General features: G+C 60.9%; 1 protein-coding gene across 1 annotated transcript; it reads right to left on the bottom strand.

Moving 5' to 3' along the window:
• Nucleotides 1–1529: 1529 nt before the first annotated feature.
• CELSR3 (cadherin EGF LAG seven-pass G-type receptor 3) lies at nucleotides 1530–25323 on the bottom strand. Its single transcript, XM_021686936.1, has 35 exons — nucleotides 21576–25323; nucleotides 19394–20044; nucleotides 18922–19147; nucleotides 18518–18633; nucleotides 18058–18146; nucleotides 17793–17950; nucleotides 17075–17238; nucleotides 16686–16811; nucleotides 16426–16595; nucleotides 15817–16002; nucleotides 15130–15246; nucleotides 14568–14739; nucleotides 14261–14402; nucleotides 14044–14164; nucleotides 13537–13720; nucleotides 13122–13223; nucleotides 11629–11723; nucleotides 11197–11406; nucleotides 10777–10972; nucleotides 10345–10500; nucleotides 9777–9951; nucleotides 9029–9196; nucleotides 8676–8802; nucleotides 8382–8588; nucleotides 8001–8175; nucleotides 7691–7803; nucleotides 7185–7264; nucleotides 6626–6749; nucleotides 6080–6196; nucleotides 5823–5971; nucleotides 5442–5557; nucleotides 4966–5118; nucleotides 4195–4395; nucleotides 2914–3802; nucleotides 1530–1557 (listed from the first exon to the last, which is right to left on the bottom strand). The coding sequence occupies exons 1-35, from the start codon at nucleotides 25321–25323 to the stop codon at nucleotides 1530–1532; spliced, it is 9951 nt and encodes a 3316-aa protein (XP_021542611.1).
• Nucleotides 25324–26347: the final 1024 nt, after the last annotated feature.

Raw genomic sequence — 26347 nt, 5'->3', positions numbered from 1 at the left:
AAGGGCTGGGGTCATTCTGGGTAAGGAGAGCTGGAGTCCTGGCTGGCAGGATTTGGCACCAGTCAGCAAAGTAGAATTTTTAATCGCCTTGGAAACTGCCTCCCAAGAATATGTGTGGGGGAAGGGGGGGTGTCTGCACAGACCCCCTACAACCCTGCACAACCCATTGTTCCTAGCCATAAGAGGATGCCTACTCTGGAGGCCTTCTGGGTCTGCTGTTCAACAGGGGGCTCAGGGCTGACCTTTGGCCTGGGAGAGTTAGGAGCCAGAAACCTCTCAAGATGGCCATGTCCAGGGTCCTCCAGGCCCTCTCCGGCCTTCTCAATCTTTCACTTGTAAACAAAGGGAGGGGGGAACCACTTTTTCAACTGTAAACAAAGTATAAAAGTTCAAGGTTTTAAGTTGTAAACACAGTTTTAGCATGTTTTAAATCTTGACCTGTAAACAAAGTAACAAAATCTAAAAGTCCCCAGTTCTGGACGTCAGACAAAGTAATAAAAGAGTTTTGTGAACAGGGTCCTAACAGTCATTTCTCCCTTTATAAGGGAATGAAGTAGGATGGAACTAGTTACCGCAGCCCAGGTGCCCAGGGCCAGGGAGGGTCCTGTAAACATGGGAGGCAGTGGCACCTACATTCTGTGTCTTCAACTCTCTTACTTCTGCTCCCCCTTGCTCCCCCGCCTGCCCCTAGGAAGAAATTCTAGCACAGGGGAGTGTCGGGGAATCAGATGGCACCACAGACAACGTTTGCTCTTAGCAGGGGCTGGCAAAGACCCCCCTAGTCCACTCTCTGCAGGAATGTCTGCATAGAGGCCTGAGCCCCTCCGCGTGGGAGAAAGGGAAGCCTTGCTCTGTAAACATGACATGCTGCTCCACCAGCGCCCCACAGCATCAGTCCTAGGTCATAAGGCAGTAAGTGGCAGGGACTCCGCATAAGAAACACACACATCCACGGGGAGGGGCAGCATGAGCAAGCCCCGTGAGGAGGTCAGAGGACCCCTGTTTCCAAGACAATCCCCAGTCCCTGAAGTTTGGCCCTTGGGGCATCCGAGAAAGCGCAAAGATCAATTCTGTACTTTGGGCCCTAACGATATTCAGATCAATGGGCAGGGGCTATTTGCCCCTCCTCTCTGAATTTACCCCAGGAAGATGAGAGGAAAGAGCATATCATTTGCCAGGGACCCAAATGGGGCCAAACACTGCACGTCTTACCCTCTGTCCCCTTCCCCTTCCAGCCCAGCCTCAGAACCCCGGGAGACAGAAAAGCTGAAAAATAACATAAGCATATCTCTCTGGTTACAAAGGTACAAAACGTATAAAAGTCCTCCTTTCAGTTCCCTCCCCCTGCACCTGTTACACGCATGCTCACATGCTCATGGACAGAGCGAGGAGCCTCAGCACTGCAGCAACAGGAGAGCTGGGGGGTGGGTGGGAGGCTGCCTTGGGATCAGCCCCTGACTCCTGGAGTCTCTTCTGTTAGCTCAAATCCTCCACGGCCCTCAGCCGTTCCTAGTCCAGGAGTCTGCCCCTCAGGAGTGCCCCTCACTTCTGGGAACTCTGCAGGGTTGAACGCGGCAGTCAGAGGTGGTTGCTGAGAAAATTCAGTCAGGGGGCTCTCGGCTTCCCCACAGCCTGGGCCCCCGCCATCTCCCCCCCAACCCCATCACCTTTTCCTTTCAGTCCCCAGCCCCCTTACACCCATTCCGGGGATCTAGACCCCTTCACCCCTTCTGCACCCTGAGACTCATCAGCCAGGCCCCCTGGTCACCACCTGTCCCCTCTCTAGGCACTCAGCGAGCACCTGCTGAGTACAGATATTACATTAGCACTTGACAGATGTCGCCTCAAAAAATCTCCACATCTCATCTGTTACTACAGACACATTTTACAGATATGGAAACAGAGACTCGGGGAGGTCAAGTGTGACCCCAGAGCCCGAACCCCTGCACAGTCCCCCAGGACCCCTCCCCCACCCCACCAGCTAGACCCCAAGGCTAGGCTGCAGTTGGGCCCAGGCAATACTCATAGCTCTCCCTCAGCCCTGCATCCAGCACCCTTCCAGAGTCCCCGGCACAAGGCCCTAAGTTCCCTGCTCCTCCTTCCTTTCTCCTCCTCTGACTCTGCTTGGGTTCTATTGGTCTCCTGCCCCACTCCTGGGGTCCCTTTCCCCCAAAGCCTCCTTTTAACCTGCAGACCTCCACAGAGCCTGACCTGGCTGTTCATCCTTTTTGAAACTCAACTCTTCTCTTGGCTTCCAAAGCCTGGCAATCCCTGGTTCCTGCCCACTCCCTCTCAGACTCCTGTGTATCCAGCTGCTTCCCAGGTACGTCTGAAGCTCCCTACGCTACAGATGGCCCACAGGCCCCTGAGATGCACCAGGTCCCAACTCAGTTCCTATGTGCTCCACCTCGCAGTGCCCACAGGCATGAGGAACTTAACACTGACTAAATAAATAAGTGGGTAAATGATTTACTTTCAAAGTTAGCTCTTCAGCCTGATATATGAGATGCCCATATCCTGGCACTACTTCTGGCCTCTCCTTATCCCTTACCACCTCCTAAGCAAAGCCTCCCAAGCCATGAATCCTCCTCTCCGCCCCCCGGCGCCCCCGCCCCTTTCGGTACCACGTTACCTCCTCCTTCTGGGCCTTGGCTCCTGCTCTCGCCCCCTCCACTAGCTCAAGCCCTTTGGAAGGCACGTATCTCTCTTCCCTAGCCCGGGAGGTGCAGGGGAGGGTGGCTGGCACCAATCAGACACGCGGCAAGTCCCTGCTAATCACACCACCATTCCCTGCCTGTGGCCCCCTCGGGTAGCCCACACTGCCAACCCACATGTGGCCAAACACAGGGCAGGGTGCACAGGAGGTTGCCTTAAGCTGATGAGGGTGTGGGCAGGTGGCCACACCCTGCTTACTCTGAGTCTGGAGACAGCTCCGAGATGCTGTGGGACGTGGCAGAGCGTGGTGTGGAGGGCCCAAGCGCAGAGGCTGTGGCAGAAGGCGTGGCAGTGGTGCGAGGGCCCGAGGGCGTGCTGGAGGACTGCACAGAGGAGGAGAGAGCTGAGGAGTTGAAGGAGGCCAGGATAGAAGAAAGAATGTCCAGCTGCTCTGTGGAGGGGCCATGGCTAGGGCCACTGGCTGGGTCTTCCCTAACTCTGAGCAGCTGTGGGGCTGGCCCGAGGCCTTCTCGTGAGGGGTGCCGGCTAGGCATGTGGTCCAGCTGCTCCCCTGAGTTCGATCTCCTGGACAGGGAATCCAGGGGCCGGGATGGCAAGAGGGGGTCCCTTGAGAGTTGCCGCTGGGGAGACAGGGGCAGAGGCGGGGGCTGTGGGTCAAGGTCCCGGGCACCGTGGGGCAGGGGCAGTGTGCGCAACCACTCGCAGGGTGCCCCTAGGTCCAGAGCATCTCGTGACCCGAAGCGGCTGGCCCTGGCGCCAGGGTAGTCCCTGGGTGGCTGCCTCCGTGGGAGGGTACTGCCCCGATCCCTGGGCTCCAGGCGGCCTGGCGCGGCGTCCAGGCATTCCTGGGACCCCGGCCGACTCAGGGGACGCAGAACAGGGGCAGGGGCCTCCTCCAGTCGCTCACGGCTCAGTTGCCGCCGGAGGAGCAGGTCCAGCTGTTCTCGAGAGGAGTAGCGGCTGGCTGGCTGCGAAAGGCTGCCTGTGGCCCCTCCAGCATAGATGCGACCATAGGAGGCAGCTGGCACGGCACGGTGGCCCAAGGTGGCTGCACGGCGCCAGGACAGCTCAGGAGCACCTCGGGTCTGTGGCACCAGTGGGTACTGCAGTCGGTTCTTTAGGATGCCTGTGTGGGGAACACATGGGAGCTAGGCTATGTATGGGGTGGGGGCAGGGGCAGACCCTCCCTGGGTCGAGGGCGGTAGCTGCCCCTGCGATCCCTGTGACATGTGGCTGGGGGCAGAAACCCCTTGCAGAGGGGCAGAGGCAGCCCCTAGGGATTCCACAGTGGCAGCAGGACAGGGCTCAGAGTGGGGAGGCGGTAATCCTCGGTCAGGACAGGGTCTGTCCCCATGGGTGCAGGAGTAGGGGCAACTCCCCCCGCCCTTGAGATCAGAGGAGGGACAGCCCCCAGGATGTGGCAATGCGGGCCAGGGTCAAAGGGGCAGGAATCCCCTGGGTTGGGGTAAAAGCAGTCCCTGGGGTCCCTGAAGTACAGGTCAAAGTCAGGGATCATACCTTTCCTCTGACGCTGGGCCCGACCCAGGGAGGTTTCATCTCCACTGGTCAGGGCCAGGTCTGGCTGGTTGTTGTTGGCTGCATCCTTGCTGGTGTCCAGCCCCAGGCGCCTTTCAGAGCCCCAGGTCTGCAGAGCACAGGGAGTGGCCTCACATTCCCCTAGGGCTGGCCAGTAGGACAGGAGGTCATTGCCATCCACATCTGTGGAGCCAGAGCAGGTTACAGGAGCCTCCGAGTTGACCCCACTGTTTCATGAGCCCTATGATCCAGACTCAGTGACTGCCCCCTCTCCCCCAAGCCTGATCCTAATGACTCCTGAAACCCTGGCTGTTCTGACTGAGCAGAGGTAGGAATAAGCGGGTGTCTCTCAGAAATCAATGGAACCATGGAGAAGATTACTGGTGAGCCTGCCACTCTGGAGGTAGACAGATACTAGGGGTGGGGGAACTTGGTGGCTGAGGGGCCAAGAAGAACCCTGGAAGAACCAAGGCTGAACCCTAACCCTCAGGGAAGAAAAGGGGCCGGAGGAATGACATGTCACCCCGTAACATCCCTGACTTTGACCTTGTTGCCCAGGCTGTTCCCGGGCTTCCAGCCAGCAGAACTGCTAGGAAGCTGGATGGGGCGAGGTGTGTGGGCACCCAGTGATGACCCCACGCTTCCAATAGGTCAGTCCCAGGAATCCTCAGGGGATATCAGTGTCCCTAGGTCACACCCAGGTGGAATAGGGGGTGTCTCTTGGTCACCCATGGGGTCAGAATATCCCCTCACCTTTGGGGTGAGTGAGGAGCCTCTCACTCTGGGCTGCACGGCAGAGTGGACGCTGGAAACGTCCCCGGGTCCGGCCATTGTCCTCGCTCTCTGAGGATGGGATGGACAGACTTCTCTCCTCCTCCAAGGACAGGTCACTGTCGGAGTCAGAGTCTGCGGCTGGAGTTGGGAAGGTCAGAAGAGGGAAGGCACATCAGTGGCTCAGGGAGCCAAGGAACTTGGGGGTCAGCAAAGAGCCTGGAGCTGAAGGTCTTGGAGTGGCTACAGCAGGGAGCTGGGGCTGGGGACCTAGGTAGAGCCTGGAGTGGGGGTCGGTGCAGAATGGCTGGGACTTGGCAGGAGAACCAGGTGCCTCCTGGGGCAGAGACCTGGGGGGAGCTCGCCCCACCACAGTCAGCTGCTGCGCTGCTGCTCTCAAGACAAAGAAATGGGGGAGAGACCCTCCGCCTCCTCCCACCCCCGGCCCAGGCACCTACCTCCACCAGCATCTCGATGGAACATGGCCACGTCCAGGTCAGTGGGGCCAGCGTGAGCCTGGAGGCTGTGGTCAGTGTGGTCAGCAGCTGAGCCATGTCGAACCAGGACATTGTCCCTGGAAATGCAGGAGCGCCCCACCCCATCATCAAAGCGTGATGTAATGGGGTGCTTCGGAGGCTGGGGCATCTGTGAGCACCCAGGCCAACTGCTGTGGAATGGCTCTGAAGGCACCCCTGGGTGTGTGGCAAGAGGCATCTGGGCCCAAGTGCCAAGATGGGCAGAGCCACCATCCCGGGACCCGTGATGCCAACCTCTGGTCGAGTGGGACTGGTCTGAGCTGTATGTCCCCTTGCCCTTCCCGAGAAGGCTGCTCCGCTCACCTGAGGTAGCCTCGGCCCCGCTGGCTGTCTTGGTCCTGGGTCCGGCCCGAGCGGGCACTGCTCACTGAGGAGACAGTGGAGGCACCCAGGGTGATGCGGATGAGGCCGCTCTCTTCAAAGAGGGCGGTGTTGTTGTAAGCCCCGTGCCCCTGCAGGAGGTGGGCGCAGACAGGCGTGTGAGCCGGCTCTGCAGAGGCCTCCGGCCCCCGGCCTCCCAGGACCCCCGCCCTGACCCCCCAGCCCTGAGAGCACCTCACCGTGCCAGGCGCCGGCCTCGCTTCCTCGGGCGCTGCCTTCCTGCCCAGACAGGCCGGCGTCCAGGCTGCCCGAGCCTCTGCATTCAGGACACAGAAGAGCAGCAAAACTACCAGGCCCTGTGCCCGAAAGGGTCAGTGTGGGGTCAACGAGGGGTTAGCGAAAGTCAGTGAGAGATCAGAAATGAGTCACAGGTCAGAGGAGGGCCACCAGGGGGGTGAGTCAGGGCTGGGAGAAGTCACTGTGGGTCAGCAAGGCGGGGGGGGGGGGGGTCAGGCATTGCAAGTTCATGTGAGGGCCGACCCAGGAAGGGAGTCAGGGAGAGTGTCGGAGGCAGTGAGGGGTCAGAAGGGCACTAAGTCGGTGGAGGTCAGTGTGGACCAGCAAGTGGCCAGGAGCTGTAGTGCTGGGGAAGGTCAACCAGGATGAGCAGCCCGCCCGTCATCAGTCAGCCAGCAGGAGTCAGCCCGACCTGGGCTCGAGGGCCTGGGTTGGGGCCACCCGGCTGAAGCCCCACCTGGCCCAGGGCGGGGCAGGGTGCCAGCTACCTGGAGGCCGCAGAGCGTGGCGTGGAGGTAGTGGAAGGTCAGGACACTGTGGTTGACCGCCAGGAGGCCGAAGAGCCAGGAGGCACTGACCAGGAGAAGCAGCAGAAAGCAGCTGCGAAGGCTCCTGCTGCAGGACACGGGAGGACACAGGGGACACGCAGCGTCATGCGGGGCTCATGTATGGGACACACAGGGGACACGGAAGGATAGGAAATCACACAGGAACACGGCGGTCTCAGGAGGACACGAGGGGAGACGGGAGGTCACCGAATGAACCAGGAGGATACTTAGGGAGTCATGAGGGGATGCGGGGGGGGGGGACTGTGAGAGAAATGTGGAAGACAGGGGGGTGACACAGGGGGTAGGGGGCAAAGTGAGCCACCCAGGCCACGGGAGCCTCTGTGGAGACAGCAGGGCAGAAGCACGTGTGGGACCAGAGAGGGACCACAGGCCAGGGCAGGTAGGACTGCATCCCCATACCCAGAATCTGGAGTCCAGCCTGCCCAGGAGAGGACTGCCGTTCCAAGAACCCCCCACTTTCCCCAGCCAGCCAACTCACAACACGGAGGTCTTCTTGGCCTCCCTCTGCCCCGCAGAGCAGGATGTGCGGGCAGCGAGGAGAAGCATGGTCCCGTTCATCTGGGCTCGCGGCCAGACATGTGGAGCAGGGGTGGGGCAGAGAGAGACAGAGACAGTGAGAGAAAGAGAGAGACAGGGACAGAGAGAGACCGAGACACACAGAGAGAGGCAGAACCAGGGAGAAACATACATGCGCATGGGTGCACACACACAGTCAGGAAATCAGAAACAGAGAGGCCCTTAGAACACAGAGGAAGTCCCAGGTAGGGAACCAGGGAGGGACTGAGAAATGAAGAAGGAGGTTCACAGAGAGAGAGAGGCAGCCGAGTTTCTGACCCGATGCCGCCCATCTCTGTGCCAGGGGAGCGGAGGACAGAAGTTGGGGCGGAGCCCTGCAAGGCTGTGGACTGCCGCCTGGCATCCCTCCACGGACACCACCACGCCTGCCGCAATGCTCACGGGTGGCCTCGAGCACAGCATACTCACCACGATGACCAGGATGACAGGGCCCGCGAAGCTCCAGATGAGGGGCTCGTGGATGGAGATCCAGCAGAAGTCAGGGTTCCCATAGCCCTCGGGATCCAGGCCGACGGCAAGGCCTGTAGGGGAGGACAGGAAGGACGGAAGGGGTATGTTCTAGAACAGTTGCCCCTCTCATGCCCGGGGAGAAGCTGGGGGCGGGGTGGGGACGGAGCAGGCTCCTCCCCGGGCACACGGCATGGGGGACTGAGGTTAGGGTAATGATCAGGACGAGGGTCGGGCCGGGTGACAGGAGTCAGGGGCGCAGAGCCCTCACCCAGCAGCACAGCAGGGACGCCCCAGCCCAGGGCGTGGTAGAAGCGCATGGCGCCGCGGTCCACGTTGCGCGGTTCCACCTGCATGCGGTAGAGGTGTAGGCCCTGCACGAGGAGCCACGCGAAGGTGCTGAGGAAGAAGTAGTGCAGGAGGATGGCGACCGCAGTGCACACCAGCTGAAGGCAGGGGTAGGGGGCGTCAGCACCGCTCCCGCCTCACCCCGCCTCTGACCCCTAACCCACAGCACCTTACCCTGGCATCCTGCCCCGAACCCAGGCCCCCACCGGAGCCTCCCTGACCTCTGACCCTGAGCTTTGGCTCCAGGACTTGGTGGGCCAGGGGAGGTCATGAAGACACAGGTCCCCTGGCCCTGACCCTGCACCTGGTTGTGGGTCCTGTGGATTCCCAGAAGGAAGAGGAGCTCCGCCAAGCCCAGGGCAGCCGCCACGTTGGCATGGATCCCACGCACGTTGGACTTGAGGCCGCGCAGGCTCAGCAGGACAGCTGCGGTCAGAAGCAGCGCAGCCACGGACACTGCCATGACCACATGCGTGAACACCGCCAGCAACTCCAGGTCGCCCTCCAGCCGCTGTGGGGACAGGGACGGTCGCTGGGGTGTTGGGCACCCTGACCCTTGGGCCTGCCCACGTCCTCAGGACTCTGAACACAATCCCACCTCACGGGGGGAGGCATCCATAAGGACCCCAAAGGTGCCCGTCCGGCTGCAGCGACATCGGGCGTGAGACCCGTTCCTGTGCACCAGCTCACAGTCCCGTGCTGTCCACATGCCGTGCTGGTCCGCCCTGCAGCCACAGGGCAGTTAGACCTACTATCCCCTCGGGGCGCTGTCCCCTGGCCAGGCGGTGGGGGGGGGGGGACTGTGACAGACGGGGGGGGTGGGGCTGAAGCTGGGGAGCAGCATTCTTTGGGGGCCTGGGTGCACAGGGACATTGGTGGGGGCCCCAGGGGCAGGCGGGGCACTGCAGGGGCCCATAGGGGACCAAGGGTTTCCGGAGCGGAGGTCCTCACGGGCCAGGTGGGTCCCACTGCACGCAGATCGCCTTGCTCCGATTCGCTGTCTGTAGCAGGCGGAACTCCAGGCTGATCGGGGACTCCAGGACACCCCTTAGGAAGTTGCGCCGGTGGAACACAGCCACACTGACCACCGGGGAGTTCATAACAGGGTTCTGGGGGAGCCTGAGGAGACACCCCACCTGGGCTCGGACACCGCTGACCTCCCCAAGCTCTGACCACCTACCTCACGGCCTTCATGCCATCGGCATGGCTGACCGAGAGTCCGGGGTGCCCCAGAGCAGAAGCTATTTCTGGGCTGCTTCAAGACCCTGAGTCCAATGGCCTAGCTGGGCTGCCACGGTTCTGCCCAAGCAGCAGGTTTTCTGCAGCCAAGGGACTTCAGACCCACTGCCCACACTGGGGTCTGCGGCCCCAGCAGCTCCAGACTGTTTGCCTCAAACGGCCCTCCCTGCCAGCCCCCTCTGACCTCCATCCGTCAGCCAGTTTGCCTGTCTGTACCTGGCTCCTATACCCCTCCTTTATGTGACCGCCCCCACCTGTGCTCAACCGTGCACGACCCCACGGGACATGAGTCACAGGGAAGCCGGCATGGACGAGGCTCCCGGGAGCTGTACCCAGGAGCTGTCTCAGGACGATGGTGAACCTGTTCATCTGCCCGCCAAGAAAGGTGTGCTAGGCTGGGTAGAAGCTTGCAGGAAGCTCAGGGGTGAGGGGCCTAGAAGTAAAGCCCTCCCCGTGGTACCTGGCACCCCGGCGCTCGGCCTGGAACTGGGCAGGGAGCAGCCCCCCCAAGGTGCGGTAAACGAGGAGGATGACAATGGAGATCCCAGGCTCTGGCTCGGGCTCTGGGGGGGCTGGAGGAGGGGCCACACTTGAGGTGGTAGAGTTTTCCATGCTGCTGCTGCTTGTGGACAGAGCTGCCAGGGGAGGGAGAGGAACCACCGTCAGTGACCTCTGACCCCACGCACCCACAAACCCAGCTCTGAACCAACCCAATGCAGCCTCAAGCATGGGAATCTCTTCCCTGAAGGTCCAGAATGGGGAGATGGGGAGAATAGAAGTCCATGTCCCCTTCATCCCCAGGGCTGGATCCTGAATACCAAGGCCTGGGAGAGATCATCAGGGGTGAGGGGGAGAACCTGGCGAGGTGAGAGTGGTGTGGGGGGTTGACGTGGGAGGGTCTCACACAGGGGTCTGACATGGGGCAGGCCTGGCAAGCGGAGAACCGGCAGGAGGGCGACACACTATCTGGCAAACGAGGGTGGGCAGGGAAACAGGACCTGGGCCAGGGGTCACCCAAGGACTCTCACCTTCAGGTGGGGATGGCCGTGGGGACTGGGAAGGCAGCAGCACGTGTGTGTGAGGATCCCAGGCATCCTGGCCCCGGAAAAGGTTGCTATGGTAACGAGGGTAGCGACGGGTCCCCCGGGTGGGACTGGGGTGCTCCATGCGGTCAATGCTGAGCACTGCCCAGGAGGAAGACGGGTGTGACCCAACAAGGATCTCCTCCCCATGCTGAAGGCCCCACACCCTCCTCTCCCCATTCTGTGCCAACATCCCACAACCCATCAGTTCACTGCTACCAGCACAGAACCTGTCCCTGCAAAGCCCTGAGGGAGGTGGCACAGCCTCCTGCCACTGATGTTGACATCCATATCCCCAGCCCCTCAGACCTCCAGGTCCTTGCCCTTTCACAGCCCTCTTCCCACCCCCCACCCCCCGCCAGGCTACCCGCCACATACTGATGTTGGGCGTCACCAGCCCCACGGGATTCAGGTATGTGAGCTCCATATTCCTGGCGAGGGTGGCTGCATACTCTTCCAGATGCTGCACCAGCCCGGCACTGCCTGGGGAGCCCCCAGGGGCCCGCTGCCCCAGGGCTGCCCACAGGTCTCCAGTCTCGGGAGCAAGCAGTGCGGAGCCAGCCCACAGCAGGTTCTGGGAGGAGGGAGATGAGAGTGGGCTCAGCCATGTGAGGACATGGGAGGGGACAGGGCTGGCCTGAGGGGTCTGGCTAGGCACTCAGACAGGCCCCAGCAGGCAAAGGGGTGGGTCTGGAGAGGACCAAGGGCAGAGGGAGAGCCCAGGGCTTTCAGTTCCCCAGGGTCAGGAGGGACCTGAGCAGGGGTCCAGGGGATGGTGAGCATAGGGCGCAGCCCCACCTCATTGAAGTGGGCGTCCTGTGTGGCTGTCAGCCCGAAGCCCTGCTGGTGGCTCTCAAATGCCAGCAGGTGGGCCAGCAGTCGGGCAGTGACCCGGACATCCTGGCTAAAGTAGTGGTCAGTGTGGCCGGTCACCTCCCGCAGCCTCTGAGCCAGCTTCTTGGCCTCCACCGTATCCAGGACTGTCTTATTCAGCTCTAGGCCATCCAGCTGCCAGGACAAAGATGGGGATGGTCGCTCTCTGGTCCCTTAGGCCTTTCTCAAAAGCTTCACCAGAAGAAGGTTTGGCCAGATTAAAGGGCAACCAGGAAAAGCCCAGGAGGTCAAAGCCTGGGGCATGAGGCCTAGGGCCCAGCACCGGCCTGGGGAGGCCGAGGCCAGGCCGGGGCCAGCGCAGGTCTTGAGTGCAGGGCCAGGTCTGGGCAGTCTCACCAGCAGGTTGAGTTCTCGAAAGGCAGGGGAGGTACAGTTGAAGAGGTCAGGCTCCAGCCAACCCTGGTCCTCACCACACAGCCGTACAGCAGCACCTAGGACCAGATGACCCCCGGTCAGGCCTGGGGCCTGGACACCTTCGCTGAGGAGGGAGCACAGCACCCTCCCCTAACCCAGGGAGAGCTCTGAGGCAGAGACCAGAATAGTTGGCATCTGTGGCTGGACCCCTGGACCCTGCAGCCCCAGCCCCCAGCCCAGGCAGGTCCCAGCTGCCTATCAGTTAATTCTTGAAGGGTCTGTGGGCCGTTGTGAACCACTGGTTACATAAAGCTGAGCACAAGGGCGTTCTCTGTCTCTATCTCTCTCTGTCTCACACACACACAAACACACACACACACACACACAGGCCAGGTTCACAGACATGTGGCCCAGGGCAAGCACACACACACAGATGTGTGGATCAGGACAGACACACAGACACACACGCTCTCTCATGTATGCACACGCAGACATGCTGACACAGACCAGGTTTTCCAGGGGCAGTGTATGACCAAAGTGAGGGTGGGGTGAAAGTTCTCACACCAGTTTTAACTGCCCCCGTGGTGGGCTCTGCTGCCATTTCTCCCTCGTCTGTGTGATCAGGATGGGGGTTGAATGAGAACTGACCTGGGCCGTAAGAGAGCTTATAGCCACCAGCAAGAGGGACGCTAACTTAAACACAGAAGCCCCTCCCCTGCAAGACAGACTCACAGACACATGCACAGGCACAGAAAGACACACACATGAGCATGCATACACAGACGATCTCTGTCCAGCCACTGTGGAGACCTCAAGCAGAGGGGAGGGTTCTGCGGGGACCTCAGGCAGTGGGGAGGGGCCCTCAGGCAGCAGGGAGGAGTCTAGAGGGTCCTCAAACAGAGGGGAGGGTTCTTTCGTGACCTTAGACAGTAGGAAAAGGCCTGAAGACCCCAGAAACTGAGGAGGGGTCTACAGGGATCTCAGGAAGTGGGGAGGGGTCTGCAGGGTCCTCAGGCAGTGGGGAGGGGCCTCTGAGGACCTCAGGCCTCAGAAAAGGGCCCCCAGCATCCTCTGAGAGTGGGAAGGGGCCTCCAGGGACTTCAAGCAGCTGAGAGTAGCTTTCAGAGACCTCAGGCAGCAGGGGATGGGTCTGCAGGGATTTCAGGCAGCAGGAGGGGTCTGCAAAAGCTCTGGCGGTGAGGGGGGGCAGCAGCGCACCTGAGCAAACACGTACCCCTTACCTGCACCCCGCAATCCTGCCCAGAAGCCAAGAGAAACAGATGGAGGCTCAATGAGGGCGTGGGGAGGGGCCCAGAGCCCCTAGGAGGTAGTGAGGAGCCCGCATGGACCCCTCCCCGACTCCCACTTCTTTGCAGGAGCAGGGCCACCCAACTCAGGAAAAGAAGTAGCTCCAGCAGTCAGAGGACAGGCCTACTCCCACCCTCAGCGATGCCCCTGCCCCCCCAGGTACTCACCCAGGGCCCCCCGAGGACAAGGCACTGAGGCCAACATGCCAAACTTGGTCTGGGGCCACCACACACCAGATCTCAGGGACTTGGGGCAGGCGTCATAGAGCACTAGGGAGAGAGGAGGCACTGAAGCAGATGGCTGGAGGCTGGGGCCAGTGACAGCCACACCCACGGCTCCTCTACCACCCGTACCAGACCCACCACCCACCACTCCCGGGCTGACCTTATTACGGGAGCGGCCTATCAGATTCGGTGACAAGTCACTGAAGTACGTGGGGCAAATGTGGGGGTCCCTAGGTGTCAGTGGTCTCCTTCAGGAAAAACCTCCCGGAGCCCCTATCTAGGGAGCCCGGCAGTCCAGGCGACTTGGTGGCAGCCAGAGCCAGCCCTCTCGATGTGGAACTGCAGGGAGCCTGCTCACCTCGGCAGCCACTGGCTGTCACCTCTGCGAAAGGACTGTCACAGCTATTGCACTGGCGGCCGAGGGCTCCTGGGCGACAGGGGCACTGCCCACTGTGGGGCGCACATGAACGCGAGGTGGAGCCCACAGGGTAGCAGTCACATGGGAGGCATGAGTCGCTGCCCCGTGGTCGGTAGTAGAACTCCTGTTTGAGAACGGATCAGGGGCCTGAGGTCAGAGATCAGGGCTTAAGGTCGGGCTCTCAGGCCTGGGGAATGAGTGGAATCGGGGCAAAGGGCCAAGAGAACAGTACTCACAGGCCAGAAGGAAGGTTGGACTCCAAATGAAACATAAGGGGCGGGGGGGGGGGGGGGATCAGATGTCAAGGACAAGAGGTGGCAGATAGGTGACGGGACAGGGTAAGAGGTCAGGGCCTGGGTCAGGTGGCAGAGATCAGCAAGCTGGATAAGAATCACAAATCACAGCTGGAGAAAAGTTCAAATGTCAGGGGCCAGGGGCCAGGCATACCTTGCAGTGACACTGCCCGTTTGTCTTATTACAGTTGGGGTCGAAGCCCTTGTGAACGTCACAGTTGCAGGGGCCACAGCTTGGGCTCCCCCACCAGCCCCGTGGACACTGCTGGTCCATCCTGGAGGGAGACAGCCAGGTGAGATGCCTCCACGTCTCAGTGACCCTCCCTGCCCCCCACCAGGTGTTTCCATCATCTCAGCCTCCAGCCCCTTACCTGTGCTCACAGTGGTGCCCAAAATAGCCACCCACACAATCGCAGGTATAGCCATGGGGGGCTCCTGGGAGGTGGCGGCATGACCCCTGGTTCTGACAGGGATTCAAGAGGCAGGCATCCACACACCCTGGGCCGTAGTAACCTGCAGGTTGGGTCAGCAAACTCAGGACACTTGGCCACAGCATGGGAGGAAGCAGGCACCTGTTCTTCCAGTGCCTGCCTCCTCCAGGCTCTCCAGATCCCCCGGATCTTCACCATGAGCCCCTGGTTCCTGCCCAGATCACTCTGCCCTACCCCCAAATCACACCTGGCCAGCAGGTGCAAGAAAAGGTCTGCCAGAGGTCTCGGCAGTCAGCATGGGGTGGGCAGGGGCCAGATGCACAGGCATTGGTCACGACACAACCAGGTTCCACGTTCACTCGGTGGCTGGGCGGAAGCAGGGCTGGGGATCCCGAAGGCGTGGAGCCGAGCCATAACCCCTGCGGACAGAGCCAGCAAGGCGTGAGACCCATGCCAAAGCCCCTTGGTCCCTACAGAGCCAGCTGCCTGATCTGATGACCCCTGACATGCAGTCTCCCCCAGGCCCCCCCAAAAGACCCAGACCCTGACCCCAACATCCCCAATTCAGGCCCCCCAGGGGACCCCTAATCATGCTGTCCCTGACAGAGCTCTCTAATGACCCTTGATAACTAAGCTAGACCCTCACCTCCAACAGCACAGGAAGGCCTGGCCTATCTCTGATGGCTCTGTGTCACATCCCCTCCCCGTGCCAACCCCTACGTGAATGCAGCTTGTCAGGTCCCAAGGCACTCCTAACCTCTGACCACTCACCCTAATGGCCCATAGCATGTTCCCATGCTGACCCCCACCTGGATACAGCCAACCAGGCCCTGAGGAACCTCCTCTTCACTGCTGGGGGGCAGGCCTCCCACATGGAGTCGCTTTACCTTCAGGCCCTGCAGTTCACTCCCCACTGCCATGGTGTCCTAGGGGAGGGGGACAGTCAGCACTGGGGGTATGGGGGCACCTGATGGATCCCTGCCCTACCTCAGAGTCAGTCTTGACCTTGTCTTATCCCTGCATGACCATCCTCTGTCCCTCTGGACCAGCGGAATGGTCTGGGAATCAGCTGCCCCGGAGTATGGAGGACCCGCTGGAGCATGGGGGATGGATAATAGCAAGGTTTCGGTCAAGAACTGGGCCCAGATAGGCCTCTCTCCTGGACCCAGATAGACCGTGAACTTTCATGGCTTTGAGCTAGGGAGGTCAGGGCAGGGACCAGAGGGGGTTTCCAAGAGTTTGGGAATGTACGGGCTGCAGAAGTACCCGAAGACCAGACCAGAAATCTGGATAGCCTCTCCGACATGAGCAGGCCTGGCAGTGGAACAGCCCGGCGGGCAGGGTGGGCTCAGAGCAAGGGTATGAGGAGGGCACTGCAGGGAGAGTGGGGTGCAGTGGAGGCAACTGAGAGGAAATGAACTGCAGGGGGGGCTGTCAAACGAGGTGGGTCTGGTTGGAAGACTGAGAATGGACTACCGCAGAATCAGCGATCAGACCTGAAAGAGGCTAAAGTCCAATGAGACCATGAGGACATGGTGGCCCCGCCGGCCCCCTGGCTCCTCCTGCAATTCCAGCCGCAGATCATGCCACCGGCCATCACTGACAGTCACCTGATCCAGGAGGAGGTGGGCAGCACGGCCCGAGCCCCTGGTCACCGTCACGGACAGCAACCCCCGATCCAGCTGCAGATAGAGAAGCACAGCCCTGGGGTCAGGGCCCCAAGTTGGGCTGGGGCTAGGAGTATCAGGAGGTGAGGTCCGGGGACTCAGACGTCAGCACTGCATGGCCAAGGCTATATCTGGCACACAGGGCGTTGTGCCCAGGGACGTCATGTTGCTGAGAGGGAAGTCAGGGGGCAGACGTTAGGCCAGGGGTTGGGGATCAGTGCAGTCAGCACAAAAGAGATGTGCTGGGGCCCTGCGTCTGCAGAGGATATCATGGTGGGAAAGAAGGTGGAGGGCTAGGATCCAGAGCAGGGTTAAGTATGATCAGTACACCTGGTAGGAGCATGCGGTATGACCAGGCTCAAACTCAAAGGAGTGCGGCTGGCGGCATTTGAAGTTGAGAGTTGAGGGTCTAGGGAGGGGCCAGGAGGACAGACACACCTGACAGAGGAGCGTGCTGTGTGGCCCAGCCTGCACTTGCATCAGGACCCCCTGCGTCGCCCGCGTCCGAAATGCCAGCCCCAGGTACCATGGCACAGACACGGCCATGTCATTTCCAAAGTCCCAGCTCAGGGTGCCATTGCCTCGGAAATGATGGGGATGGGCCATGGCTGAGGGGATAAAAAGAGCAGGATCACAGGCCCCACCTCAGGAACAGACCTTACCCTGCAGGCCCCTCTTGCCCCGTGCTGCCCACTCACTGAGCCTACAGTCTTTGCCACCGAAGCCCACGGGGCAGTCGCAGCTGAAGCCGCCCCAGCGTTCTGAGCAGAAGCCGCTGTTCTTACAGGGGCCCGAGTCACAAAAGTGCAGCTTGGCCTGGCAGCCTGGGAGAGGAAGGTACATGGAGGATGTGAGAACATGGGGGGCGGGGGGCACGAGTGCTAGACAGGACAAAGGGGTCCAGAGGGGCCAAAAGTGGCCACAATTTTCACCCTGTGTTCTCTCGGGGTGGAGTTGGAAGGAGGGGGGCCCTAAAGGCTAGGCTATGGCATGGTGCTTGCCCTCAAAGGAAACAAGGATGAGGTCAGATTTGGAGTCACTCCACGGAGCCCTCCACCCCCCTCTCTAATATGGGGACACGGCTTACCTGCCATGGTGCCGTTGTTCGCGACAAAGGCTGCCATATCCACTCGGCGGCCATCAATGTACAGGTCCCGCATGCAGCCAACAAACTCCTTGTGTGACACGGGGAAGTTCTCGGGGAGGTTGGGGACACCCCCCAGGAGCAGAGGGCCCGTCAGGTCCAGGGACCTGGGGATCAGGGGTCCGCATCATTGTTGGGACGGGGGCCAGGGTAGGGTTGCTCCTGAGGGCCACAGGAAGTGTGTGTGGGGGGGGTAGGACTCAGAGGGTAAAGGTGATTTAGGGGGGAGGGTAAGGCCAGGCTAGGGAAGAAGGTGGGACCTAACTTCAGTTGTGGGGGTGCAAAGGAGAGCTCATGATGGACAGATAGTCTGGGGAAAGGTGAAAGACGGGTCGAGGGCTAGGATGAAAGAGTGAGGCATTTGGGTGGCTGGTGAAGAGTCTGGGGCACCAAGTGGGGATGTGGGGCATTAAAAAGAAGCAGGGAGAGTGAAGACTGGGGACTGGCGGCCTGGGGACCATGTGCGGGAATGGGGAGTCTGGGGTAGAATACAAGGACGGAGCTAGGGTGAGGTGGGGTTTCAGCGTCCTCGTGGGGAGAGCAATGGTAATTTGGAAAAGGATGTGGAGGTTTGGCAGGCTGGAGTGGGGAGTGGGATATGTGAAGGGTTGGGGTGGGCTTTGGCAGGCAGAAGGCATGGGGACCGGGGCGGGGGTCTCACTTCTTGGAGCTTGTTTGCTCGCCAGCAGCCGCACATGAGTAATTGCCAATCTCAGCACCAAACTGCAGAGCCACGGCCACGTCGCAGTCATCCACGCTCAGCACAGCCACCTTGTCCTTGGAAGGGCCCTGAGCACTCCCCAGGGCATCTGTCCGGGGCTAGAGACCCAGGCACACCAGTCAACAGGACCCCCAGGGTGACCCCTGAGGGGCAGAACCTAGCCTCCCAGCTCCCCTCATGCTCCCATGCCAAGGGTGGTGCCCACCTTGTTGTAGTATCTCAGATGCACTGTGTGCCACTGTCCGTCACTCAGGCCCCCTGGAACTGTAGGGCTGACCACTGTGTTGGATTCACCTGTAGGGAGGATACAGATGGAAGGTTGCCTGGAGCTGCCTAGTTGCCTCTCCCTCCCCACCCCCAGTCATATTAAAGCAGCTACTCCCAGGATGTAGCATATGGTCCTGGATACATCAGAGCAGTCCCATCCACTGGTGACCACACTGGCTGGACCAGAGTGCCTCTGGACAGATAGGAGAAGCACACACTTCATGGAGAGATGGACTTTCCCCAAGGGAATGGCTAGGAGGGTCAGAGCCTCACTGATGTCTGTTTGGCATGGAAGTAGGTGTTTAGGGGTGCAGTGAGGGGATTTGAGGCTTATAGCCCCCAGCCATCTCACCCACACATGTACACTTGCCCACATACACATCCACGGGAGCACCCACCCGTGGAATATGTAAGCCGCACTTGCCCGGCCACGAGCTCCAGGGCCAGGAAGTCGTGCTTCTCGTTCAGGCGCCCGTTGTAGAAGAGCAGCCCACTTGGCTGCACCGTTGCGAACCTGGGTGGGGTGGACAGGGAGCGTCATGAGCGGGACACCTCACAGCACCATCCCTGCGACAAGAAGTTTCGCGGGGTGCCCGCCCAGGCTAGGATGGGGCAGGAAGCGATGAGAAAGGATGCCATGACGTCAGGGACAGTGATGCTCCGAGAGACACCCAGGTGGGGCATCCCGGGAGGGGCGGTGTCCTGTGGGTCATCAGGAAGGGGCAGCCGGGAATTCGAGTCACGGTCATGGAGGGAGTAGGGACGGCGTGGAGGCGCGCAGAGATACGGGGCGGGCACCTACGAGAGGGACAGCGTGAGGTGGAAGCGCTGCCTCAGGCCGCGGAACATGACGAACGAACTGGGAGGGAAGGAGCGCGCCGCCACCTCGCAGCGCGGGCCCTCGAAGGCGCCGCCCGCCGGGCACTGGCAGCGGAAGCCGCCGTCGGGCCCGTCGGCACAGGTGCCCCCGTTGCGGCAGACGCCGGGGACGCAGCGTCCAGCCTCCGTGTCCAGCTCGCAGTCTTCTCCTACGGGTCAAACCGCGGCGGGTGGTCACCATCCCACCCGCGCGGACTCCAGTGGGCCCCGCCCCTCCAAAGGCTCCCAGCCCTCTGAAAGGGCGAGCTCCCTGTGGGCATGCCTCCTGTCAGTCTGGCCCCACCTAACGCTCCCCGCGGCCCCGGCCACGCCCCCATAACCCGCCCACCCTTCCACGGCCACGCCCCCTTTACATCCTCAGTTCTGCCATCCCCCCAGCCCCGCAGCCTGCCCACCTGTGAAGCGCGGGCGGCACACGCAGGTGTAGCCGCCCTCGCGCCGCGCGCAGGCGCCGCCGTTCCGGCACGGGTTGGAATAGCAGAGGTCCAGCTCCGTCTCGCAGAAGTCTCCAGTGAAGCCGGGAGGGCAGCGGCAGCGCAGGCCTGCAATGGGCTGGATGGGTCGGAAGAGCGTGGAGGCCGAGGCCAGGAAGGGCGCGGACGAGTCGAAGCGCAGCACGGACACGCATTTCATGTAGTTTTCACAGGGCTCGCGCAGACACACGTTGTCGTCGAAGGGCAGCACGTCCAAGAGCGAGCGGGCCGCAAGGGCGGCGCGGCGCACGTATAACTGCTCTTGCAGCTCCTCGGAGCTGAACCAGGGACCCGTAGCGCCCGCCCCGGCCCCGCGTGGCGCCAGCGCCGAGAAGCTCACATTGAGCACGGTGCCCCCCACGTCCGTGTCGTTCTGGATGTTGAAGATGAAGACGTCCTCGGCGGGTGTAGCAAGCACCGCGGCCACGCCTTCCAGGAAGTGGCCCAGCAGTGGTGACAGGAAGCGCTCCTGCCACATGTTCTCGAGGCGCACGGTCAGGCTGTTGGCCAGCAACTCCTCCGTGATGATGACCACGCGCAGCACACACTGCGCCGTCACGCTGTGCAGCCCATCTGCGGGTGGGGGTAGGGACAGAGGTCAGTCTGGAGTCATCGGCTGCCTTCCCCCCCCCCCCCCGGGAGTCAGAGGGCTGGGGTAAATGAACGCCCAGACCCCCAGCACCGGAGCCAGCAGGCTGACCTTGCCAGGACACAGGGGGTCTGAGGCTTGTGACCACCAGCTCCCCCAGCATCAAGGTACAAAGTTGCTGCTTCCTCTCCCCTCCCTCCAACACCAGCAGAGATCTGAGCCAGCCATGGGTCAGTAAGTCATTCATCCAACAGCACACAAGAAGGTCCTTAAGTGGTCAGTAACCACTCCCCCAGGTTATTATGGTCAGAAAGATACCCTCACTCAGAACTTAAAGAGCTGCCAGGGCTACTGACCACCCCCCCCCCCCCCCCCCCCCCCCCAGCATTGCATAACCAGCAAAATATCCCCTCAAAGAAACAAATGGGGTTCTAGATCAAGGATTACCCATCCCCTATCTCTGGTCAGCAAACTGTTTTCCCATGGCACTAAAAGGGGCCCTGGCCCTGTGGCCACTCAACCCCATCCCACAGAACCCTGGCTCAGAAAGCTCCCTCTCTCCAGGAAGGTCTTGGACCCTGACCACCCACCCCCCCTCCTCAGCATTCTTGGGTCAGAAAGCTGCCCATCACGCCAGACCTGGGTCCTGTGATCTCAGTGGCCACCTCTCAAAATGAGGATGAGGTGCTTATATACTTTGTCCCCAGGCCCTAGTACACATTGAATGCTAAATAAGGATTGGTTGTTGAGTGAACTGGGGGATAAATGAAGGCTGTGCCTTCTTTGGCAGAGTCAGGAGTCCATGCTCCAGAACCAGGGAATGAACACCAATTGAAGTCTAGTTCCCAACCTCAGGAGCAGTAGGCAGAATTGCAAGAGCCTCTCCCACCTGCACCGTCCTATGAGGGAGTGTTTGTGAAAGTCTGGTGCTGTAGAGGTAGGAAAGAGGCAGGTGGGCCTCTGGACATATTCCCGAAGGGCAGGGCTGCAGTCAGCCCTCAGAGAGCAGCCACGCCAATGTGGGCCCACTCTTTGTCTGAAACTGCCAGAGCAAGCTGCTGTTCTTGACCACTAAACTATTGGCCTACCTCCCCTGTACAGATGAAGGTCAGATTGGACCCAAAGTAATGCTTCATCTGAACAAGGGTGTGGTATGGGCTGAATGGCCCAAGCTTGCTTTTCCTGTGACCTCCAGAGCATTAACCCAGGACCTGCAGCCTTTTGAGGGTGGGGGCACTATCTCTAGTGTAGTAGACAGTTCATACGGTCTTTATGGGGCCTGCTAGATGCCCTAGAATCTTTGGGTTTCTGTGGAGTCTACCCAAGACCCTAAGCAGAGACTATGTGAACCTAACCTGTCAAGTCTATGGCAGATCCTGTGGGGTGCAGGAACCCAGCACTTAAGGGATTCTTGAAAGGCTTGGAAATCCTTCTTTGGTTTGAGGTGCCCTGTGGAGCCTCTGAGGCCCTGACAGGTTGAGGTTATTGGGTCACTTGCCTGCCCCCACCCCTTACCTGTGACAGTTACCAACATGGAAGCCACCAGTGGGCGGTTGTTGTCTAGCTTGCGGCTGAGTCGAAGCTCCCCACTGGTCTGGTTGACCACCAGCAGCTGCAGCTCATTGCCCCGCTCAAAAGAGTAGAAAAGGTGGTCAGAGACGTCAGGGTCATAAGCTGGGATGCGTCCAATAACTCCTGAGGGGAAGGTGTCTGAGCGGTTGGATACATAGTTGTTGAAGAGGATCTGGAAGTTGTTGAGCACAGGGCTGTTGTCATTCTGGTCAACCAGGCGGACGTGCACAGTGGCCCGACTGACCAGAGGGGCCGACGTGGCCTGTACCACAATCACATATTCCTGGCGAGCCTCATAGTCCAGGTCAATGAGTGCAGTCAACTCTCCAGAGAAGATGTCCATTTGGAACAGCTCAGGGATGTTCCCCTCCACAATCTGGTACATTATATGGGCATTGGGGCCTTCATCAGGGTCTACTGCAGTGATCTGAGCCACCACGGAGCCCACAATGCTGTTCTCCTTCACTCGCACCTCAAACTCCTCAGCTGGGAAGACAGGTGCATTGTCATTTACATCCTGCACCGTCACCTGAATGCTGACTGGAGTCCGCAGCGGGGGCACACCTCGGTCCACTGCGTAGGCAGTAAGTTCATATACTGGCACTGCCTCCCGATCCAGCCGCCTCACTGTGCGGACAATACCAGAGGTGGGCTCAATAGTAAAATCTCCATCCCCATCTTCCCCATTCTGGAAAGTGTATTGGACCCGGCCATTGGCATGAGCATCCTGGTCAGTGGCTGAGATCTGCAGGACACTGGTGAAAGGCGGGGCATCCTCAGACACCAACCCCGTGTAGTGTGAAGCCACAAACTGTGGAGCGTTATCATTCACATCATTGACCATCACCTCCACATAAGTGGTGTCTGCCTTCTGTGGGATGCCATTGTCCCGAGCAGTGATAGCCAGTGTGTAGGTCACCTGGTCCTCGTAGTCCAGTGGAGCCTGTAGTGTAATGGCCCCTGAGTCTGCATCAATTCGGAACTGGGGCAGGTTGTCCTCCAGGAGATAGGTGATACGAGCATTCTCACCCACGTCATCATCAGAGGCACTGATGACCACCACAGTGCTACCCACTGGCCGATCCTCATTCACGCTCACGGAGTAGTGGGCACTTTGAAAGACAGGCCGGTGAGTGTTGGCATCTGTGATGTTGATGTGCACGTAGCAGTGATCGTGAAGGGCACGGTCAGAAGCGGTTAGCACCAGCTTGAAGTAGCGTTCCTGCTTGTAGTCCAGTGGCAGAGCCAGCGTCACCAGACCTACACCCCCCTGGGTGCTGATGGCAAAGCGATTCCGGGTGTTGCCGCCTGTGATCTGGTAGCTGATGGCACTGTTGGCATCACGATCTACAGCGGTCACACTGACCACAGTCGTGCCCACAGCTGCATCCTCATTCAGCCGTAGGTGGTACTCCTTCATCGTAAACTCAGGCCGATTGTCATTAACATCTAGCACAGTTACTGTGACACTGGCTGAGGCTGAGAGTGGGGGTGTGCCATGGTCTCGGGCCTCCACACCAAAGAAATAATGCTCCACAGACTCACGGTCCAGGGGACCACTCACAGAGACCCAGCCAGTGGCACTGTTTATCACAAAGGGCATATCAGGTGCCACACCAGTTAGGGAGTACTCCAATCTGGCATTCTCCCCATGGTCCGCATCCACTGCCTGAATGTGGATGACTGAATGGCCCAGGGGTGCGTTTTCCAGTACAGAGACCTGGAAGGGTGTGCTGACAAAGATAGGAGTATGGTCATTGATGTCCACTACCTGGATGCTGGCCAGGCCTGTGTTGTTGGACAGTGGCGGCCGGCCTGCATCCTGCGCCCGGATGCGCAAGGCATACTCTCGCTCTGTCTCAAAGTCCAGAGGTGCCACCACCTGGATCTCGCCCGTGAGGCTGTCAATTGCGAAATGGCCACGACTGTTGCCGCTGATAATGTTGTAGTGCACCAGTCCATTGGCATCCTTGTCCCGGTCGGTGGCTGTGACGCGTAGTACCACCGTGTGGGGGCGCACATCCTCGCGCACCTGCGCCACGTAGCGCTTCTCGCTGAATTGGGGCGCGTTGTCGTTCTCATCCAGCACGGTGATGTGCACACGCACAGTTGCAGAGCGCGGCCCGGGCTCTTGGCCCTGGTCGCTGGCCTCCACCACCAGCTCGTAGCTTTCCATGTGCTCGCGGTCCACGCGACCGCTGGTGCTTATGAGGCCAGACCGCGGATCAATCTCGAAGGCGGCGGAGGCAGCGGCGCGCGCAGCTGGCGGCCCCACGAAGCGGTAACGCAGATTGGCGTTGGGGGGCGCGTCGCCGTCTGTGGCACGCAACTGAAGAATGGGGTAGCCCTCCTCCACGTTCTCGCGAAGCGTCTCCCGGTATTGCGCCTGCTCAAACACCGGCTCGTGGTCGTTGCGGTCGGCCACTGTAACGGCCACCATGGTGGTGGCCGAGAGGCGCGGCGAGCCGTGGTCCTGCGCCGTCACGCGCAGGTAGTGCCGCTCCATGCTCTCGCGGTCCAGAGCAGCCTCTGTGCGGATGAGGCCGCTCAGTGGGTCAATGCTGAACAGCTCCAGCGAGCGGCTGTTCATGAGCGCAGCCAGCGAGTAAACTAGGCGCCCGGCCTCGCCTGCGTCCGGGTCCTGCGCCACTACGCGTAGCACCGCGGTGCCCGCCGCCTCGTTCTCGGGCACTAGCGCCTGATAGTTGTACTGCGGAAACTGCGGGTGGCGGTTCGCGGCGCGACGGGGGCGGACCCTGCTTGCTGGGGGTATTCTCCAGACTCTTGGCCGAGCCGGGACCCCCGGGGGGCGCGGCCCGGGGCGCTGCCGGAGGAAGCGGCGGCGGAAGAGACCACGCGAGCGCATGCGCTCGGGCGTAGGCTCGGGAGCTGTCCGAGACTTGCGTGGTGCTGAACCAGACGCGGAAGCTGTCCTCTCTATGCGCGGTGCTGAATCTAGCCCAGGGCCAGATCCCACAGCCCTGGGGGAACAGTCCGGCTGGGGAGCTGTCCTCTCCGCTCGAGATGTCGCAGTTCTCTCACCCTGACCCCTGCGCCTCGGCGCCCACAATTCCCCGCAGCAGCGCATGGTTCCCACTTTTTTGGGGTTGCCTCTCCCAGCATTCCTCTGGGAGGACACCGACTTGTAACCACGGGGCCGTACCAGAAGGTCGGAAGGGAAGGGCGAGCTGTTCTCTAGGCTCGGGACCCCTGGGGACAGAGCCTCTGGAGACAGACTATCTCTTCGCAAGGGTCCTGTCTGCCCGCAAGAGGAGACCTCTGCGCGCCAGCATAGCAGAGACCCTGGTCCCTGTCCTGTTTCTCGCCCGCGGCTGTCTAATGCCTGGACCCCATATTTAGCCCCCAGCCCCGCGTTCGGCTGCTCAGGGGGCCCTCGACCACTCTGGGCGCTTTGCCTTCCCCCTCGGAGCCCCATGAAGACAGGCTCCCTGACTCCCAGATCAGGCTCTCCATCCTCCTGGACCCCGGGCGTCTCGGGACAAAGAGCTAAGGCTCTGCCACCGGTCCGCGCCCCTGGCCCCGTAGCGGCAGCTACCCCTGGGTCCCAGCCTTGGCCCCCGTCGACCCCCAGCTCCTCCCGGCTGAGAGGGAACAAAGAGAGGAGGAAAAGGAGCAGGAGTAGTGGGGTCGTCGGCCCCCTGAGACTCCACCACGGCGGCCGCCTCGCCATCACCCCCCGCCTCCCCACACGGCCTCCACCGCCCCTCGCCCGGGTCCGGGCCTTGGGCCCGCCCCGCCGCTCGGGCCCCCTCCCGGGCCCCTGCCGCCGCCCCGGTCCCCCGCCTCTCGGCCTGTCGCTCCGCGCCGCCTCCGCCCTCTGGGCACCATCTACTCCGCGGCCAGAACCCCTTTGGCGTGCGGCCCCGGCTTTTGCCGCCCCCACCACAGCATCCCCGACGCTGCTGCCGCCTCCCGCCGCTCCAACATGGCTCCCGGCCTCAGCGATGGTTCGTTCCACCTCCGCCCCGAAGCTCCAAATCCGGTGGTACAGCCCTTTACGCATGCGGACTCTGACTACTGAAGCTGTTGTCGCCATCTTTGTTGAGGGCAAAGCATAACTGCTGCCCGCGGTGCTGAACAGGGCTAGGAGGTTCACCGCCCCTGGATCCACCCTCCTTGCTTTGAGCCACCGCCCTCACCCGCCTTCTTTCTTCTAGGCGCGGTCCCAGCTGCATCTTCCATCCTTTCTTCTGCTTGCCGGTCTCTTGTCCCCCTTCCTGAGCACTAGTTCCGAACCCTGTCCCGGATTTTGGCCTGAAAATTTGGTGCCCATGACTTGCAGAGAGCGTTATCCTGACTTTTGGCAGGGGTACCATGTGGAATCCTGGGGGTGGAAGGGACGTTGACTGGATGGGGACCTGGGACGCCATAACCAAAGTTAATAGCTTGAACTGTTCGATCAGTGAGTTTTAACTCATGAAACATGTCAGAACCATCTGCCTGTTTGGAGCGTCTCTGCAGAGCAGGGACTGGGTGACCCGCCCAAGGCGTGAGTAAAGACCAAACTCTTCCCTGCTTTGCTGGATCCCAGCAGTCTCCCGCGCTGGGGACGCCTCCACTGGAGGCTACACCCTCCTCCAAGCTGCGGGTCTCGAGTGCTCTGGGATGCCACGTGGAGCCCGACGTTGCCACAGGGCTGCAGCCAGGGCTTCCTCCGATCCCCGCCCCTCGCCCGCCACGACCACGTCCCTTAA

The sequence above is a fragment of the Neomonachus schauinslandi genome, chromosome 1, assembly GCF_002201575.2.
Source record: "Neomonachus schauinslandi chromosome 1, ASM220157v2, whole genome shotgun sequence".
NCBI lineage: Eukaryota > Metazoa > Chordata > Mammalia > Carnivora > Phocidae > Neomonachus > Neomonachus schauinslandi.
This window is presented reverse-complemented; position numbering and strand designations above follow the sequence as displayed.